The sequence below is a fragment of the Ictidomys tridecemlineatus genome, chromosome 10 (genome assembly GCF_052094955.1).
Source record: "Ictidomys tridecemlineatus isolate mIctTri1 chromosome 10, mIctTri1.hap1, whole genome shotgun sequence".
Lineage (NCBI taxonomy): Eukaryota > Metazoa > Chordata > Mammalia > Rodentia > Sciuridae > Ictidomys > Ictidomys tridecemlineatus.
Window position 1 is genome coordinate 63,319,167 of NC_135486.1, and position 18,799 is coordinate 63,337,965.

The 18,799-nt window shown below is 43.5% G+C and overlaps 1 protein-coding gene across 4 annotated transcripts; it reads left to right on the plus strand.

Moving 5' to 3' along the window:
- Positions 1–83: 83 nt before the first annotated feature.
- Lgals8 (galectin 8) lies at positions 84–17,450 on the plus strand. Of its 4 annotated transcripts, none has more exons than XM_013356380.4 (11): positions 84–236; positions 921–1,061; positions 6,413–6,501; positions 7,511–7,721; positions 9,073–9,192; positions 9,742–9,798; positions 11,823–11,849; positions 11,975–12,097; positions 12,561–12,649; positions 13,383–13,548; positions 16,291–17,450. In XM_013356380.4, the coding sequence occupies exons 2-11, from the start codon at positions 1,017–1,019 to the stop codon at positions 16,438–16,440; spliced, it is 1,077 nt and encodes a 358-aa protein (XP_013211834.1). In that variant the 5' UTR covers positions 84–236; positions 921–1,016; the 3' UTR covers positions 16,441–17,450. The 4 variants fall into 4 exon arrangements, with proteins under 4 accessions (XP_013211834.1, XP_013211835.1, XP_077879223.1 ...); XM_005320353.5 differs by having other exon boundaries at positions 160–307; XM_013356381.4 differs by lacking the exon at positions 11,975–12,097 and having other exon boundaries at positions 86–236.
- The last annotated feature ends 1,349 nt before the right edge of the window (positions 17,451–18,799 follow it).

The following is an 18,799-nucleotide window of genomic DNA, read 5'->3' on the forward strand; positions in this document are numbered from 1 at the left end:
GGTCCCAGACCCCAGAGGCTGTGTACGAAGCCTACTCGGGCAGCGGTCAGCAGCTGGGCCCGCCGGAAGTCCCCAGAGCCGCGAGGACGCCCGCATTTGGACCCCGGCGGCGCCCGGAAATGGACGCGGACTGACTCCCCCGGCTTCCGTAGTCACCTCGGACTCGGCTCGGAAGCCCAGACGGCGACCCGCGGCGGACAAACACCGGGTGGAGCGCCAGCTTCGGCAGCCCTGGGGTGAGTCGCTGCACCCGCCTTGGCTGCGGAACGGCCGGGATCCCGCTGGCCTGGAAGTTGCGCCAGCCGAGGTGGGCCTGGGGCGTCGCCGTCCCACGCTCAGCTTCATGGGCGGGCTGGGGTCCGGCACCCCGCCGCAGGCCCGCGGGGGGCCGAGGGTCGTCGGGGTCGCGGTGCCCCCCTGTCGGCTCCGGGGAGCAGCGGTGGGCCGGGCTGGTGACTGGCCCCCGGGGAACTGGGCTCTGCCCGCCGCTGGCAGGTTCTCGGGGCTGCGCTGCCGTCCCCCCAACGGTGCAGAGCTCTCCGCCTGGGGAGGAGCACCGGTCCCGGTCGCCAACCGGAGGGTGAGAGCGGCGCCGCAGTGGTCAGCTCCTCTGGCCGTGTGCGGGCACGACCGCGGCCTTGCACATGCTAAGGGTGCTCCACGAAGATCGATCCCAGTCCCGAGTTTAGTTATTTTAATAATGAATTCCACATTAGAAAACTTGCACCGAAATATTTTAGAGATATTTCCTGTACTCAGAATCCCAAATTATGTTCGTTGGTACGATTTTAAGAATGGGGTTACATCTTATTAACGATGACCTATTGGTAAATATTACTAAAATAACATTTTAAACATGAAAGTAGTTATGAGAAAAGGTGACGTATTCTTGTTTTCCCCTCTATTTTGATTTTACACAGGGCGAGTACCTCAATTTCACTCTGGGGAACCTTTAAGTGAAACGTGGGTAAAATCTTACACTCAGGAGAGACTAATCAACAATAAGTTTGAGAAGAATGATGTTGTCCTTAAACAACCTGCAGAACATCATCTATAACCCGGTAACGGATTTCTGTCAAGTCATTTTTCCCATGGCGGGAATGAGAGCAGATGCAATTGAATAGTAATTACTCATTGGAATGAGACCAGAATAAAATTCAGCAAATATGTACCTACTGTGTGGTAGGAGTGTGGTGGGTGTTCCTGTCCCCTAGGGAGAGAGAGAGGTTATAGTGACAATACAAGTCATGAGAATAGTGTCAAACAAAAAATGTGTGCGAGCACATGGAGAAATGTCAGCTTGAGGTGGTGGTGGGTGGGGAGGCTCAGGCCATAAAACCTCACTTTAAAAGGGAAATGGATTCTTTCCAAGTTTTTCAATTTATTTTTTAGTTAGAACTATCTATAAGAAGTTAATGTCTCAGCTTTCCCCTCCACTTTTCAAATACATTTTGGTAATTGAGAAGGGAGAATGTCAAAAGCCAGTGTTAAGGGGCTGGGGATGTGGCTCAAGTGGTATCCACCTCGCCTGGCATGCGTGCAGCCTGGGTTTGATCCTCAGCACCACATACAAATAAACATGTTGTGTCTACCGAAAACTAAAAAATAAAATTCTCTCTCTCTCTTAAAAAACAAACAAACAAACAAACAAACAAACAAAAAACAGTGGTGAGACAGAGCAAGGTTACCAGGGGCTTGTCCAGACCAGCCTGGTCCAAGAACCCCCAAATGACTATGATTGTCAAAAACAGCAGTGATCACTCTGGGCAGTAAAGGACTCACTTCAGTTTTTAGAACTCTTTAGTTTCCACTTCTCTGAAGTTGTATTTAGATCTGAGATAGGGCAGGATTGTTTTTGGTAAATCCATTGGAGACTGTTGGGCAACAAAGGTGATGAGAGCCCTTGAAGTAAGGTCCTAGGCTCACTTTTTTTTGTTGTTTGTTGTAGTTGTAGACCTTTATTTTTGTTTTTATTTACTTTTATGGGTGCTGAGGATCTAACTCAGTGCCTCACACATGCTAGGTGAGCACTTCACCACTGAGCCACAACCCCAGCTCCATAGGCTTACGTTTTTGTTAATTATTTTGTTAATTATTTTGTTGCTGTACTTCTTTTCCCGAGTTTCAATATCATTGAGTAGTGTGAGGTAGAACCACTATATTAAACAAACTCAGTTTTAGAAGAATTAGCATTTGGTAGTAATGGGTTTAAAAAGGAAAACTTGAAGAATTTGGAACCCATGAGACATTTAAAATGATTTTGTGCACGTTAGGGCTAAAAACATCTCAAGGTTGTAGACTGACATTCTGCAAAAGATTAAGACTAATAATAATTATAATAACAGCTGCCTGCCAAGGTGACTGAAGGGCATCCCCTTAACTCAAGCTGGAGAACAGAGTAGATGGCCAGGGCTTCTGCTCACCTGTATCCTTCATGCATAGACATTTTAAATGTTAGTTAGCAAACTATTTTAGGTTAAAATCCCAGCATGTCTTGATTCTGGCACACTAGTGATTCTTGTAATTTTTGGAGTTAGCCCCGTACCTTGTAGAGTTGGAACAAAAATAAGTCAACTTCTGACTTGAGGAAGAGGAAAGCAGGACAGTGCTGCTTGAGACCAGAAAATGCCTTTGGGCCTGGAGACACACATCATGACCTGATTCCAAGGAGAATGTTCTGGCAGATAGCTTTGTTTTTGTTTTTCTGTTTCACAATCAGTTCTCACAAAGTGGTACAAAAGGTTAGGTAGAAAAACTGAGCTGAATGGCAAGAATAACACTCTGCTCTGTCTTTAAATTTCCGCATTGTTAAGTATTCATAGCATGAAGTGCCACCTTGCACTGAAGTTACTCTCCCATTTGCAGTTTTTGCTCTACCAGTGGTCAAAAGACAAAAAACGTGGCGCACTACCAAAGAGATTTTAAATTAATTAGTTAGGATATATTGTAAGCTGGACTTTAAAAATCTGTTTTTCACATGGTGGTTATTTAATTTTGTTAGTGATCAGTTCATACAATGAGGAAGTATTTATTATAGAGTCTCTTCTGAGTTCTTTATTAGGCATTATGAAGACAACTGCATCTTTTAATTTTTATTTCATTTGTTTTAAAATTTTTGGTCCATTTGGTACAAACTTTGTCTATAATAACTCTTCTTGGGAAGGAAAAGATAATATTGTAACTAGCCCGTGTATTGTTTTCTTAGCATTTCTCTTTGACTTATTCCATTGATGATATTCTAAATTTTCTTTCCTTTCAAATTGAGTGAAAATGTGGGAGACAGTATCTTCATTTTATATCAGAAATGCTGTCAGTGAGTCTTGTTACCCCTGAACACAGGTGGTGCTATGGCACTGGCACTGCCTCTGACTATGGATGTGACTGCTGTCCCCTTGCTGAAGTGCAATCTGCATCCCTATGACTTCTTGTCACTACTTCTGACTTAATGTCTGAGCTGGGAGTTCTGCCAGACAGTGGCGTCAAGTTCATAAGAGAGAAGTTATGCTGAGGTCAAGTTCATGAGAGAGGACACTTTCTAGACACAGAAAGGGATGTGTTTATAAACTACAAACTGTAGTCTACTTAATAATTGCATGCAGTAGGCATTGAATAAGTAGTCATCAGAAAGGCAAAGCAAGATGAATCACCTAGATGTTTTGGCAAGTAATATACCACATGTAACCACTGCTTAACTGGTGGCATTATGTTTGATGTGATTACATCTGATTTCTAATTTTTTGTAGAAGTTAATAATGACCTGTGAAGCAGCAAAGCATCTAGCCTGGAGTTGCCTGGAAAACAGTGCCCTTCTCCCTTGTCACAAGAGCAGGTGCTCATGAGTAGGCTGCAGGGCATTTTGTCTCATGAACTTGGTCCAAAACAGTGGAATATCTTGTGGTCTTTTCCAAAATGGGAAGCATTAACACAGAAAACCACAGCAGCAAATGGCCAAAATTCTCAACATGATTATTTATACTTATCAGACTAGAACAACTTATTTACATTTGCAAACAAGGGATTAACAATGATGGAAATAGATTGTTTGGTCTCAAAAAGCTCTTCCCAACTGTGAAATTAAGTATATAATTAAAGATATTTTTGTGGTTATAAGAATATAAGTGCTTATTACAGAAATCTGGAAACTATACAAATATATAAAGAAAATTAAAATCCCATTCTCCACAGAAACTCTTACAACATTTTTGGCTTATTCTTTAGTGTTTTTATTTTAATGCTTATACTTATTAGTTTAGTTGAGATCATGGTATATAATCTTGTAGGTGACTTTCTCATGAAAATCAAACCCAGATTGTTATTCAGCACACTTAGCCAGCTGCATTCATGCATGCCTATAGTCCAAGCTGCTTGGGAATTGAGGCAGCAGGATCACCCATGTGAGGCCACCTGGGCAACAAACATAGTAAGCCACCCATCTTAAAAGGAAAAAACAAATTGCAGATATTAATCTTAACATCTGTAAAGTATGAAATTACAAATCTGCCCATCTTAAGAGACTTCCATTATAGAAGATGCTACTGTGTATATTCAGAGTCAGTTGTGGCTCAGAACAGGATGGAAGTGTAATTCCATTTATATTCCCTGTATGCAAAACCAGCCACCTACCCAGTAATGCAGCTGCAGCCATCATCTGTGTGGTTGATGGATTTTTCCTCTGATCTACTGGACCTCTGTCCTCTCCTCACCCTGCCTGCTGCAGTGATTGGCCATGACCCCAGTGGAATGACTGGCTTCCATCATTTTTTGTCTTATTGCTAAAGCAGTAGGAGCTCGCTGCCTTGGCTCAAAGTTCAGCATCTGCTTGATCACTTCTCTGCATGCAGTCTGCCAGAACCCAGTGACCAGGCTGTGAGAGTTATTGATCATCTCTTGACCTTGGTCCTGGTGAGGGAAAGGTGGTGACCCAGGCCTATCCACAAGGCTCAGCATCAGGGCAGATCTGTGTGCCAACAAACAGACTCTAAAGTGTTGTGATGAACAGGGGCAGCTCATCAGCCTGGGAACTGGGGAAAGGTTCCACGGGAAGGCCATGCTCCAGCTAAGATCTTGCCACATATGAGCTACCAGTCAGCACTATAGCTTCTCTTCTTTTGTGTCCTTCCTCTTGATTTGATCAGAGTCACCTTGGGTAGGCTTAGGCATGCATGTCATCACTCAGGCCAGTGTGGCCTAAAACATGCTGACATCTGGCCTGCACATTCTTGTCAGAGGCTCCAAAGGAGAGGAAGGAGATGGTTGTTGATGCAGAAGATGTAGCCATGTGACGCAGGTCCCCATTCAGGGACAGGGAGTCATGTCTAGGAAAGGGGAAAGAAGATCTGACAGGTCCCAGACAAAAAGGCTGGGATCTGGGTAATGAGGGGACAGCATGGGATCCACATATGGCCTGGGCCAGAATAAATAGGTAGGTGCATGTCTTGAGAGACTCCTAGACTCCCAGAGCTACAGAACTGTACCATGATAACAATTAAATCAGTAAATATAAACATTAAAATAAGAGCTCATCCTTAAGATGCACAGCTCTCTGGTTCTCTGGGCTGTGATGTGAAAGTTCAGTGGAAGTCAGGGCCTAGAACCCCAGGCTCGAGGGTGTGGCTTACTTTGGAACCCTGCCAGAGGCAGTGGCTTGTTGCTGTCTCCATCAGCCTGGGCCACAGGCTTTGGGTGGTCTTAAGCCTTCTGCTGGAATCATCTATGAAGCAGTGGGGAGAGGGGTGGGAAGTTTGAGGTTCCAAGTCATTCTTTTTCTTCTTACGATTACTATATTAAGTAGAAATTTTAATTCACAAAGCCCTTGCCCAAATTAAAAGCAGTATGTTGGGGCTAGGGCTGGGCTCAGTGATAATGCACTTGCCTGGCATGTGTGAGGCACTGAATTTGATTCTCAGCACCACACATAAATAAATAAAATAAAGGTCTATCAACAACTAAAAAATAAAACTAAAAAACTAAAACTAAAACTAAAATAAAAGCAGTATGTCTTTGTTCTAAGGAACTAAGAGTAATTTGCAGATACTGTGGGATCCTAGCTCTGTTGGTTGATCCCTTGTAAACGTTTGATTAGTGAAGATGGCTTGAAAGATGCTGGATTCCAAGCAATTTATATTCAGCCTTTAAAAAATGTAGTCATTCTCAAAGCACTTTGCAATATTTGACATTGAGCAAAAGTCAAACTTTATCTAGTTAAGTGTCAGTTCTGCAAAATGGGTATAATGATGCTCCCAGACACATCTGGAAATAATAGTAACTGAGAAAAAGAAAATAAAATTGCAAATCCTATAAAAAAATAAAATAAAACTGTAGTATATTTTGTCAGTCACTGGGTTTGGTCATAACTACTTCGTAAGTAATTTTGTTTATGTAAATGTATATTTGTTCAATTTTTTTCCCTTAGATGATCCCCTATGTGGGCACCATTTCTGAGCAACTGGATCCTGGATCATTGATTGTAATCCGTGGGCATGTTCCTAGTGATGCAGACAGGTAAGATCATTGTGTTAGAAGGAAAAAACCATAAACTGTATGTATGTAATTGTAACAACAAAAAAATAATGTGGGAGAGACCATTTGGATACTCTGAGGCCTGATCTGGTTTCATCAACAGCTCCATCAAGGTGCTGAGGAGATGGAAATGAATAATTGAGGAAAGATTATTGGAATTTTTTATTTCTTGCTAAAAGTCTGATTTAAAAAATTTTTTGTTTTTTAGTTGTTGATGGACCTTAATTAATTAATTTATTTATATGCAGTGCTGAGAATTAAACCCAGTGCCCACACATGTGAAGCAAGTGCTCTACCATTGAACCACAACCCCAGCCCTAAAAGTTTGATTTTAATATGAGAATAAGATATATCAACAAAAAAGGGAATAGTTTTCTCATGCTTCAGAGGTGGTTCAGGCATAGTCTAACATTCCCACAGCATCTCTTAAGACCATTTGGGATAGCTTCAAATGGGGGAAACTGAGTGCTTTGGGTGCACAGCCTGGACTGGGATGTGTCAGAGCTGGGCTCAGCTGTGTGGCTGACACCTAAACATGGTTTAATAAGGTCAGATCTCATGCAGGCACCCAGATGTTGGCAGTCAACTCCTCAAGTCGGAAGAGAAGGAAGGGTCTGGCTGTGCCCTGCTGTCCCTAGGGGGAGGTCCTCTGTCTGGATTCCCTCAGCTGGAATTCTAGCCCCCATTATTGTTTTGGGCAGTTGGGCATGTGTGAGGATAGGCAGATCATGGAGGACAAAGGGCAAATGTCAGCTTGCCTTCAAGACAGCTTCCAATATTGGCAGAGCTTTGACCATGCAGGCCAAGGGAGACTCAGCTCAGACTGAAGGGCTCTTGTTATTGAGGAGGAAGGAAAGGAAGGTGAGGCATCTAGCTGTTGTGGCCCTGCAAGTAAAGAACAACGGTCATGTATCACTTGGCCTGGGTGCTTTCTGGGATTTTCCCTTTTGCTGGCCTCTGGGCCTCATATGGTACCTGTTCTTTCTCACAGATTCCAGGTGGACTTACAGTGTGGCAGCAGCATAAAACCTCGAGCTGACGTAGCTTTTCACTTCAACCCTCGTTTCAAAAGGACCAACTGCATTGTTTGCAACACTCTGATAAGTGAAAAATGGGGATGGGAAGAGATCACCTATGACATGCCCTTCAAAAAGGAAAAATCATTTGAAATTGTGATTATGGTACTGAAGGACAAATTCCAGGTAGGCTCTGGAGAAGGACAGGCAGAGTCCTAACTAGTGGGGACAAGTGTCCTGGGAGCACTTAACATTTTCAAACTCGCCATCTGCATCTTTCACCCGAGAACGTGCAAGGCTGTGTACTTGTCCTCCGAAGTAGGACCAGCAGGCACCTAGCTGTGAGTGGGGCACAGCTACTCTCCAGCATGTTGTGAACATTCAGGACACAGGCCCACTGTCGCTGCATCTCAGTCACATTTCCTCCAGCAGGGCTCAGTTCTGAATTGTCATAGCATCACATTAAGTGTGAGAAAGTAAATTATAGACAGCATCCTGAGTGTGAGGTCTTGCCATAGGACAGTTATGTAGAATCATGAGGACCTGGTAAATTCTCCCTGGCTTTCTGTTTTTTTTTTCATATCCTAAGTGTATGGTGGGAGGTGGAATTTCTTTCTGGAGCCCCTGCTGGCACTCAGGCCCACGGAGCTCTTGCAGACTAGAGATCCCACAACTCCACTAGGGCCCTGTGCAGGTCTGTGCAACACCCTGGCCCATGGGTACTGCTCCCAGGGGAAAATCCTCTAACCTCCTAGACTTCCCTCTTCTCACCCTTCTTCGCCCTTTCTAGCCTCCTGTTAGGACAGCAGTCCCTGTACTATTGTTCCTGCTTTAACATTTTTACTTTGCTCCCTGGTGGGATTTTACACTCCTTGAGTCAGAGACCATCTTGTGTGCTGCTTGTGTTCTAATGTGGTCCCTGCATGTGGTGGAAGGCAAGGGGAAGGAGCTAGGGGTTGGCCCTGTTTGTGACTGGCACTATGCTGAGGACTTGCAGGAGCTGCGCTGCTCTCTACTCACATCTGTGCCCACTGAGGCTGAGGCCATGCTGGCTCCTCTTCACGGGTAGAAAGCAGTCCCAGATGAGATGGGAACTTGCCCGTGTTCATCCACTTCACACACTCAATACATTTTTGTGAAACTTCTGACACATGGGTGGTCTTTGTTAGAGTGGTCCCCAAAGACTGTGTGAGGGAGAAATGTGGGGCAAATCGTTAACCTCGGTTCCCAGGCCCCAGGACCTGAGTCCCTGCATTTCTGCTGCACCTGCCCAGGTTCACAGATGTGCATGTGCTTGTGCATATGTCCCTGACTGTGCATGTCTGTCTGGGGAGGTGGTTCAGGGCGCTTAATCAGATCAGGAACCCAGAACCTTCAGGAACTCTGCTGTGCAGAGGCTGTTTTCTGCTGTAATTTGGTCAGCTCTAAGTAGAGACCTGTGGGAAAAGGCACAAAATGAAAGCCAAGGAAACATTTGGATTTGGATAATGTTAATTTATTAACTGTTTTGGGGGTGCTGTTTTCTCTGTCCCTCCAGGTGGCTGTGAATGGAAAACACATTCTGCTCTATGCCCACAGGATCAGCCCAGAGAAAATAGACACCCTGGGCATTTATGGCCAAGTAAATGTCCACTCAGTGGGCTTTAGCTTCAGCCTGGTGAGTACCTTTCATGCATAGTGTGGGCCTTTTTTTGATGATGTTTTCATAAGGAATGGCAGAAAATATCTTTTAACATCTTCAGATGAGATAAAAATAAAATGATGAGATAAAATGATGAGATAAAAATAAATAAAATAAATCTCTTCCTCAATTTCTTGACCAGGGCTTTATTCTAGCAAAGCAACCAACCTTTTTAGCTGGAGAAGATGTATTTTCCTTTCATGGGAGCACAGTGGAGTTTTTCCACTTTCCTAGAAGTGCAGTATCTGAGTCAGAGTATTTGCAGTTTAAGTTTTGCTGTATATTGCCAACTTGCCCTGAAAGATGAAAACAGTTGGCACTCTCAGCGGCAGTACCATCTGCTCACATTCTTGTTGAAATCTGAGCTGATTCTCTTTAACGCTTGCCACTGTGGGAAGCCCCAGTGTCAGGTGTTTTGGGATCATAATTTTCAAGGATACTTTCATATTTAGTACCATTTAATTTTTTGCTGTGTTGAATAGGTTACATTCTGATGGATATTAACCTTTACTATCTTTTCTTTAGGATTTACAGAATACTCAGGCATCCACTCTGGGACTGACACAGATAAGTAGAGAAAATGTAAGTATGAAATCTTTTTTTATATTTTTAAAATTTTTTTTTTTTGTAATTAGACACATACCTTTATTTTATCTATTTACTTTTATGTGGTGCTGAGGATCAAACCCAGGGCCTTACACATGCTAGGCAAGTACTGTACCACTGAGCTTCAACCCCAGCCCCATGAAATCTTTTAATGAAATGTGTTTTTTTTTAAGTTGCTATCAGATGGAAGGAAGACTGGGTTTTTAAAAATACACTTTTACTATGAGGCCAGGCTGGAAGCAATCATTTAAACAGAGTGGCACATATTTCTCAGAGTACCAGGAACTGATGCTTAACCTGTTAGTGTATGTGTGTCTCATGTGAAACACACCTCTTGTTCTTGCTCTTGACTGGTCCTGGCATGAGGCATTTTTTTCCTGATTTATTTTTATCACTTTATTTGTAATTTGCAAGACTGCAGCATCAACTTTTTATTTTATTTGTTCTTTTTAGTTATACATGAAAGTATAGTGTATTTTCAAATATTATACATACATGGAGTATAACTTCCCATTCTTCTGGTTGTGCATGATGTACATGTATTCATATATGAACATAGGAAATTTATGTCCCATTCATTCTACTGTCTTTCCTATTTCCATTCTACCTCCCTTCCCTTCATTCTCCTTTGTCTAATCCAAAGTACTTCTGTTCTTCCCTACCTGCCCCTACTGCCCTTATTGTGAGCTAGCATCCATGTATCAGAGAGAATATTTGGCCTTTGGTTTTTTGAGATTAGCTTATTTCACTTAACATGATAGTCCCCAGTTCTATCCTTTTACCAGCAAATGTCATAATTTCATTTCTCTTTATGGATGAGTAATATATGTACCACATTTTCTTTATCCATTCATCTGTTGAAGGACATCTAGGCTGGTTCCATAGTTTAGCTATTGTGAATTGAGCTGCTGTAAACATTGATGTGACCACATCACTATAGTATGCTGATTTTAAGTCCTTTGGGTATATTTACTGAGGAGTGGGATAACTGGGTCCAGTAGTGGTTCCATTCCAAGTTTTCTGAGGAATCTCCATACTGCTTTCCATAGTGGGTGCAACAATTTGCAAGTCTCACCAGCAATGTATGAGTGCACCTTTTCCCCCACATCCTACATTTATTGTTATTTGTATTATTGATAATTGCCATTCTGACTAGAGTGAGATGAAAGCTCCATAGTTTCAGTTTGACACAAGGCATTTTAAAGTATTGAACATCAATCTGTGGCACAGATCCATGTGTATGTCCTCCCTCTTGGGAACAAGTGCAATTTAAAAATTGCATCTTTGCTAGTCTTTTTTTTTTTTAATATTTTTTGAGAGTGAGAAAGGGAGAAGGGGAGAGAGAGAGAGAGAGAGAGAGAGAGAGAGAATTTTTTTAATATTTATTTTTCAGTTATCGGTGGACACAACATCTTTGTTTGTATGTGGTGCTGAGGATCGAACCCGAGCTGCACGCATGCCAGGCGAGCGCGCTACCGCTTGAGCCACATCCCCAGCCCTAATATTTATTTTTTAGTTGTAGTTGGACACAGTACCTTTATTTTATTCATATATTATTATGTGGTGCTGAGGACTGAACCTAGGTCTCACAGGTGCGAGCGAGCACTCTACCGCTGAGCTACAACCCCAGCCTGCATCTTTTCTAGTCTTAATGGATAAAAGTCAGTCTGTCCCCTTTCACACATTCATATTTCACAGCACATAATTTCAGCATTTGGGTGGTACTAGGAAAGGATGTGTTTGAAGTTCACATGTAGTTATATAAAATATTACCAGTTTATGGAGGAGGATGAAGGTTCAGATGAACAGAGCTGTTGGTGTGTTCCAGCCATGGCACCCAGGATAAAGCACTGGCTGCCCGCCTGGGTGCCATACCCAGAGTAGAGTGGGCACTGGTGGCCCAGAGCTGAGCTCAGGCTGACTAACCACATCAGACTGCTTCTATTATGGAATGTCAGTCTTTCCTTTAAACATTCTTATTTTTCTTTCTCTTCCAATAGGTACAAAAGTCTGGCATTTCACAGCTTGTAAGTATTTTTTTCTGGTCATTCAATGAAGAACATTTTATAAAATTGCCTCAAAAATGAATAGTTTAACCTTGAAAGGCAGCTTCCTTCTTTCCATACCTTACTGTAGAACTGTTTCCCTGCAGCCTAGTAATAGAGGAGACATTTCTAAAATCGTACCCAAAACTGTCTACACCAAGAGCAGAGATCCGACTGCCAATCACACTTTGACTTCCACCAAAATACTACCTACCAACTCTTTGTCAAAGGTTTGAAGAGCCAAAAATTTTCTTACCTTTACATAAAGATTAAGTTATAATTATGTTCATCATTTCTGCCCCCCAGTAGCAGCCCAGAGCAGCTAGTCACGCTTGTGTGTTGTCACTGGACAGACACAGGCGGCACCCAGGCATGTTTCTGAGTCCTTCACCTCTGTCCTCAACTCCTTCCAGCATGGCTGCCTCCCCTTCAGGCAGAATGCACAGGTGGCTTTGCCAGAGTGATGCCCTGTGTGCAGGGCATCAGGGCCACCCATGCCCCCTCACTTGGTGGTGTAAATGTTGTCATCGGTTACATGCTGTGAGCTAGGCATGTTAGGTCCCCATTAGGGACCAAAGCAGACTTGGTGTGTCCCCTCATGGGATTTCCAGGCTCTCTGAACCATGCCCCCATGGTACGTGGCCAGTTTCCTCATGAAGTCGCTTCCTGGTTTTCAATGTGGCTTCTTTTTAGACTCTGCCATTTGAAGCGAGGTTGAACTCCCCCATGGGCCCTGGACGAACTGTTGTTGTGAAAGGAGAAGTGCATGCAGATGCCAAAGGGTCAGTATGGCTGTTACAGTGAGTTGGAGTCCCTGCCAGGCGCCTAAGGCCTCCTTTTCCTCATGATGATCCTCGGGGCTATAAGTGGGGCTAATGACAGACCGCATTTGAAAGACAGAACGTTAAAGCAAGAGGAAATTAGACTGAGCCAGGACTGAAATCCAGTGTGCTGACCAGAATCTTTTCTAGCCAGACAAGAGGGTAGCATTTCTGTCTTCAAGGCCCTCCTAGAACTCCAGAGCAGCCCCAGGATACTGGGCAGCTTTTTTAGAGCCCCTCCTATCTTGTGACTTAGAACATTTCTGCTTTAAGAACCTTTTTCAGAGATGGCCAGATTTCTGAAAGCTTGAAATAGAACTATTTCCTAGACAGTAGAATGTATTCAAGACGAGCTCATGCAGATGACTACAACACCCACATGACCAGGCCTGCCTTCTACAGCCTGAAGCAGTCATTTCCTTTTCCAGCACTGAGCCTTGCGCTTCTGCCTAGCTGGATCTCAGCCTCAACACTGATGTTAAAGTTTTTGTTATTTTCATTTTACAAGCAACATACTAGTGGAATGCTATCTCCTCAGATTGGAAATTTACCTTTGCCTGTGTCCCCTGTCCCTGTGCATATCAGTTGGATGCAGTCATGGTCACAGTTAAGTTGATGTTAAGATTGCAGAATCTGCCACTACTCTGTCCTACTTGGTTAACTAAGTGTTTTTTTGTTTTTTTCCTCTCAAAAGCTTTAATGTTGATCTAGTATCAGGAAAATCAAAGGATATCGCTCTACACTTGAACCCACGCCTGAATATTAAAGCATTTGTAAGAAATTCTTTCCTTCAGGAGGCCTGGGGAGAAGAAGAGAGAAATATTACCTGTTTCCCATTTAGTCCTGGGATGTACTTTGAGGTAAGAGTATATTTTTTGAAAATGGGACAGGAAAGCAAATCCTGCAAACTTGTCTCAGGACTTGAGTGATATGTGTAGTCTAAGGTGGACACAATGTAGGAATCCCCAAATTGGTGGTTTGCACATATGTCACCTGCCATTTTGGCACAGTTTCACGTGGCAGCCCTTTCTTCCTTTCTCTATGTGTGTAAGAAAAAAATACATCAGACCCTTGCAGCTAAAAGGCAAGTAGTCCTGAGTCCCCAAATATTTCAGTACTGTGGTAACACATGCTTTCCCAAAATAAGTTCCTGAGATGCTGAGCAGAGAATGAAGTCCTTGAATGGTGGCTGCTGGGTGGCTGTTTGGGCTTGCTCACTAGCATAGATCTCACTGCTACACACTATCACATCTAGGCCATTGATTTGGGTCCCACTTCCACATTTTAGACAATCATATGCTCTGAAGCACTGGGCTTTCAAGGACTCATCAGAACTAGTTCTTGGAAGCAGGAACATCAAGGCTAGAAACGGGAGAACAGTTTCACAGAAGGCTCACTCCCTAGTTCCAGTGTGATGAATGCCCTTATGGATCAGAGAGATATGTGGGCATATAGAAGGTTCTGTGAAGTTGTGGTTATTGAAGTCAGAAGGCTAGGAAGAATGTGGAAGGCCAGATTTAGGGCATGATTTGAACAACTCACTCCAGGTGGAAAGAATGGCCCAGGCTTGCTAAATTGGCAGGAATCAGGGCACAGAGGGTGAAATCAGCGCACAGAGGGTGACTTGGGGTTCACGGGAGGGAGATGAAGGATCCTAGAAGGAAGTTGGTCCCTGTGGCTTGTGACAGAAAACCAGTGATACAATTAGACCTATCAGGGCCCAAGTTTGGTTCTATGGTATCAAGCTTGGCTAAGGGGAGATGGACTAATGCTGTGTCTTATATCCATTCTCAAATCATGCCAGTCTCCCTCTTTTGTTTTCTGCTGTGGGATTGTTAATTATCTCTTGACCACTGTTGGCACTCTTCCACAGTGACTCAAATTTTGATTGATGCTGAGAGCCATAGCCAAGTAGGAATGAAGCATGGCATTTTTGGTTGAAAGGGTGTGACACCAGCAAGCCATTGAGATGATAATTATGTTAAGATGTGCATTCAATTGGAGATTAGACCCCTGCTGTCTGCCTCTACTTTGGAGCTGTGTGGGACTCCCAGAGAGTTCCCATTGGTTGGGGAAGTGTGGTAGGAGGGAAATTCCGGAGGAGGGATATTTCCTGTTGCTGGTTCCTGGAGGAGCTGAGTGTGGAGTGTGCTGGTGGAGTTCAGAAATAAAGTTTGTTCCTGCTTCAGTGGCTCGTGATTTGTGCCCAGCCAGACTGTGGCCTGAAATGTCTGATTTTTATTATGCTTCTGAGATTATCTCAGATTTGCCCACTATGTCATTACTTTCATTTTAAATAGGCTTTTCTCAGATTCACTTATTCTTTTATTTATAGTTTTGCAGTGCTAAGTTGAAACCCAGGGCCTCATGCATGGTGGGGGGGAAGTGCTGTACCACTGAGCAACACTCCCAGCCAACTCCATTAAAAAAAAAAATAGCCCTAGGACTTTCATTTTGATCAGCTGTTACCCAGGCATTTGTTCTTGCCAATTTCCTTGGCAGCCATTTGTAATACTACTGTCAAAAGAACAGACATTAACCAGACACAATAGTGCCTGTGTGTAATCCCAGTGGCTTGGGAGGCTAAGGCAGGAGGATTGCAAGTTCAGGGCCAGCCTTAGCAATTTAGCAAGGCCTTAAGCAACTTCAGGAGACCCTGTCTCAGAAAGGACTGGGAATATGACTTGGCCCTGGGTTAAATCACTAGTACCAAAAAAAGAATAAAGACCCTTAACTTGCTTCTCTGCAGATCTTTGGCCTCCAGGGATGGGTGGATTAGCAACATCCTGTGCTGCTCTGTTTTCTTTGAAGTCTCCAGGATAGCAAGGAGCACAGTGCAAGGCCACCAAAATAGCCTTTTCAGTGGGGTAGAATCAGTGGCCACACTGGCATCAGGCATACAGGTGATGTGAAAGGACACTGGGCTTTTGGGTGTGCATCTCATTGTTTAAGTAAAGCACTCCAAAGTGCTACTCCTAGTGATGAAACTGCCAGAATGCTATTACTCCAGAGTATCCCATAACTCAGCTTTGAGGAGACACATTGAAGTCGAGTTGTGCAGAGCTGAAATGGCCTCAGGACCACCAAGGTCCTGAGTTAATAATGTCTCAAGCTTCTAAAATCACCTATAAAGGTCTGACTTGCCCAAGACCCTATAGCTTGAGGCAGAAAAGAACCCAAGGCTCTTAGTCCCCAGCCTGTAAATTGGAAAGCCTCTCAATGAGTAAGGGTAAAGATACAAGCAGCCTCCCTCCTTCATCAGTTCCTAAACACTGAGATGAGGGGCAGCTTTCTGTTTTTGCGGGAGCAAGGGGCAGGATGGGAGCTTCAGGAGGAGTGAGCAGAGCAAAGGAAGGTCAGTAGGCCCTGGGGACTCTGTGCCTGAGGATCCACATGGAGAATCTGAGCAGGAGACTGGAAGTGCCACTCCCATACCCTGGTTGATTTGGATGTTAGAAATGACAGCAGGGAAGTGAGTAGCAGCAGGCTGGGAGAACCACTCTAGAAGGAAAGCAAACCAGATGGTTTTCCTTTGACCCTCTATTAGTGTGTAACAGACAAACTCAGGGAGGCCACTAATGGTGTGTTTCCTTTCCTTTCAGATGATAATTTATTGTGATGTTAGAGAATTCAAGGTTGCAGTAAATGGCGTGCACAGCCTGGAGTACAAGCACAGATTTAAAGAGCTTGGCCGCATTGACATGCTGGCCATTGATGGTGACATTCGCTTACTGGAAGTAAGGAGCTGGTAGCTGCCGCCACTGCTACAAAACCCAAAATACAAATGGCTTATGTGATTCTGGCCATGTCAAACACATCTGGCTGTCCCTGCAGTTTCTGTTAAGTTGAGCTTGCACAGCATTAAGTCCTCCTGGATGTTCTCAGTCTTTGCCATGCATCATGCCTCCCTAGCACCAGAGGAGGAAACTGGGGCAACAGCAACTTGTAACAGTAAGGTGGTTCTGTTCTCTGCCCCTGGACTCCTCTTAAAACCACACTCAAGTATTTATTAAGTGCCTACTATACTACATCTGCTGATAGGTACTGAGCATATCTTTTCTGTCATCAGTGTATTAGGAGCTGGGACATGTGCATGGTGGGCGCAGGACCTACCTTCCGCCAGGTGCAGTCTTCTGAGGACACTATGTACACTAATCAGAGGTCCTTCAGGGCTAAGGGCTATGCTCCTGTAAAACACTAGTTTACAGAAGCCACTACCCGTCCCCAGCAGTGGCTTCCAGTCAGTCCTATCTTAGTCCATGATTGTGGACAGATGTTTTCATCTGGCAACTGATTTTGAGCTTAATGAACACCTAGCTGTCCTTGCTAAAGAAAAGCTTTTCCAAATAATTAACATTATGACATCTGAATGCAAAAAAAAAAAAAAAAAAAAAAAAAAAAGCCAAACAAAAAACAAATGATGCCGACTTTAGCTTGACACCAGACTTCAGGTAGTCCACCTGTCTCTCATCAAGAGCCAGAGTGTGCCTGTGGCAAGTCAGGTATGTGAGGTCTGTAAAGTACCTGTGGGTGGCAGTGAAGTAGAGATGAGACCCAGTGCATATAAAACAGGCACTCCCAGAAGGCAGATTCTACCTGTGAGAGACCAATGAATTAGGTAAAGGGAACATAAAAATGTTGTGTTGGCTTGCAAACCAGCACTCACCTTTGCTCTTCTAAAGATTAGTTCATCATTAGCAACTAAGATCAAAACCTTGTTCTGCTTCAGTGATTAAAATCAAACCTGTGTCAGCAAGTTCAACTGTTGCCTTTCTGTAGTTTTTCCATCATTTGAAGGGAATTGGCATAACTTCTATGTAGAATCTTTACAGGTCAGATCTTGTTAGAGGAGATATCAAAGTTTTGGGTGTAGAGAAGAAAAAAGCTAAAATCAGTCATCATTTTATCATGTTAAACTGCTAGGCAGAATTCTGCCAGGGTTCAGAAATATTTTCATAACATACTTGGTTAGATATCATTTATAGCCACATATTTTAAAAGAATATCATCAATTTTTTTTTCAAACAAAAGTAGTGCTGAGTCTTGCCAAACTCAAGACTTGGGGGGTGTGGTGGCAGGAAAAGTTGCAGGAGGCTAGAAGGCTCTAGAATCCCCCAGAGTTACAGGGTTCTTTCTTTCCATGAAGACATCAGAGTGTATGTGACAGAGATGTTAGACTGAAAGGCACTTAGGAGGAAAAAAAAGCCCACTCCTATTGTCCCTAGTGAGTCTTAAAAAGTTCATTTCGTTTTACATGGAACTAGAAAGAATGACTTTTTTGATAGAAGAAATCCAAAACCTTCAGATTCTTTTTAAAAAAAGCATTGGTGTTTACTAATGAACTTTATCAAGACACCAGGACATTGCTTAGGGGAATCTGCATTTCTAGCAAGCTCTCACCGAGCTCAAAGTCAGCCTTGTGCTTGTCAGCTCTGCACTGAAATTTCTTGATTAGATCGAGCTGGGCACGGTGGCACAAACTGTAACCCAGCCACTCAAGAGGCTGAGGCAGGGGGATCACAAGTTCAGAGAGCTTTGCAAGACTGTCTCAAAATCTAAAACAAAAACAAATGGGTTGGGGGGTGTGGTCCAGTGGTTAAGTTCCTCTGGGTTCAATCCCTGGTACCAAATTAAAAAAAAAAAAGAAATTTAAATCAAAGACTTTCACTCAATGTGAATATTCTATGGAACTCAATGCTTTACAAACAGAAGGCAGATTTGTTTGATTTTAGCTCAGGGCTTACCTTCCAGCTTCACCATGACACAGCACTAGAGACAGCAAACTTCAAAGCCTGGAAAAAATGTGCTGCTGTTCTCTGAGTTAATCACCAAGGGAAAGCTGGTGTGTTTTAATTGTGGAAAGGGCTCCCTCCCTCATGCCATCTAGTATGTCCGGGTCCTTCCTGTGTGACTGGCCAGATGTGAGGTATTTTATAAACATGGTGTTGCTGCCTCCCCACCCCTACCCCAAAAGGGTTAAAGGATATAGGAGGCAATCATAGTCATTGAGTGTAAAATGCATTTAGAAGTGCTCCATTTCTGTACACATACAGAAATGGAGGCTGCATTATCAGTCTCCCCAAACTGGCTTTCATCCAAATATTCCTGTTG

What these genes read in the sequence shown, in the direction of transcription:
- Lgals8 (XM_013356380.4), top strand. Translation starts at nt 1,017, where the DNA reads ATGATGTTGTCCTTAAACAACCTGCAGAACATCATCTATAACCCG. An exon ending in AGAACATCATCTATAACCCG is followed by an intron (nt 1,062 to 6,412) that starts GTAACGGATTTC and finishes TTTTTCCCTTAG; the next exon opens with ATGATCCCCTATGTGGGCAC. An exon ending in TGGGCTTTAGCTTCAGCCTG is followed by an intron (nt 9,193 to 9,741) that starts GTGAGTACCTTT and finishes TCTTTTCTTTAG; the next exon opens with GATTTACAGAATACTCAGGC.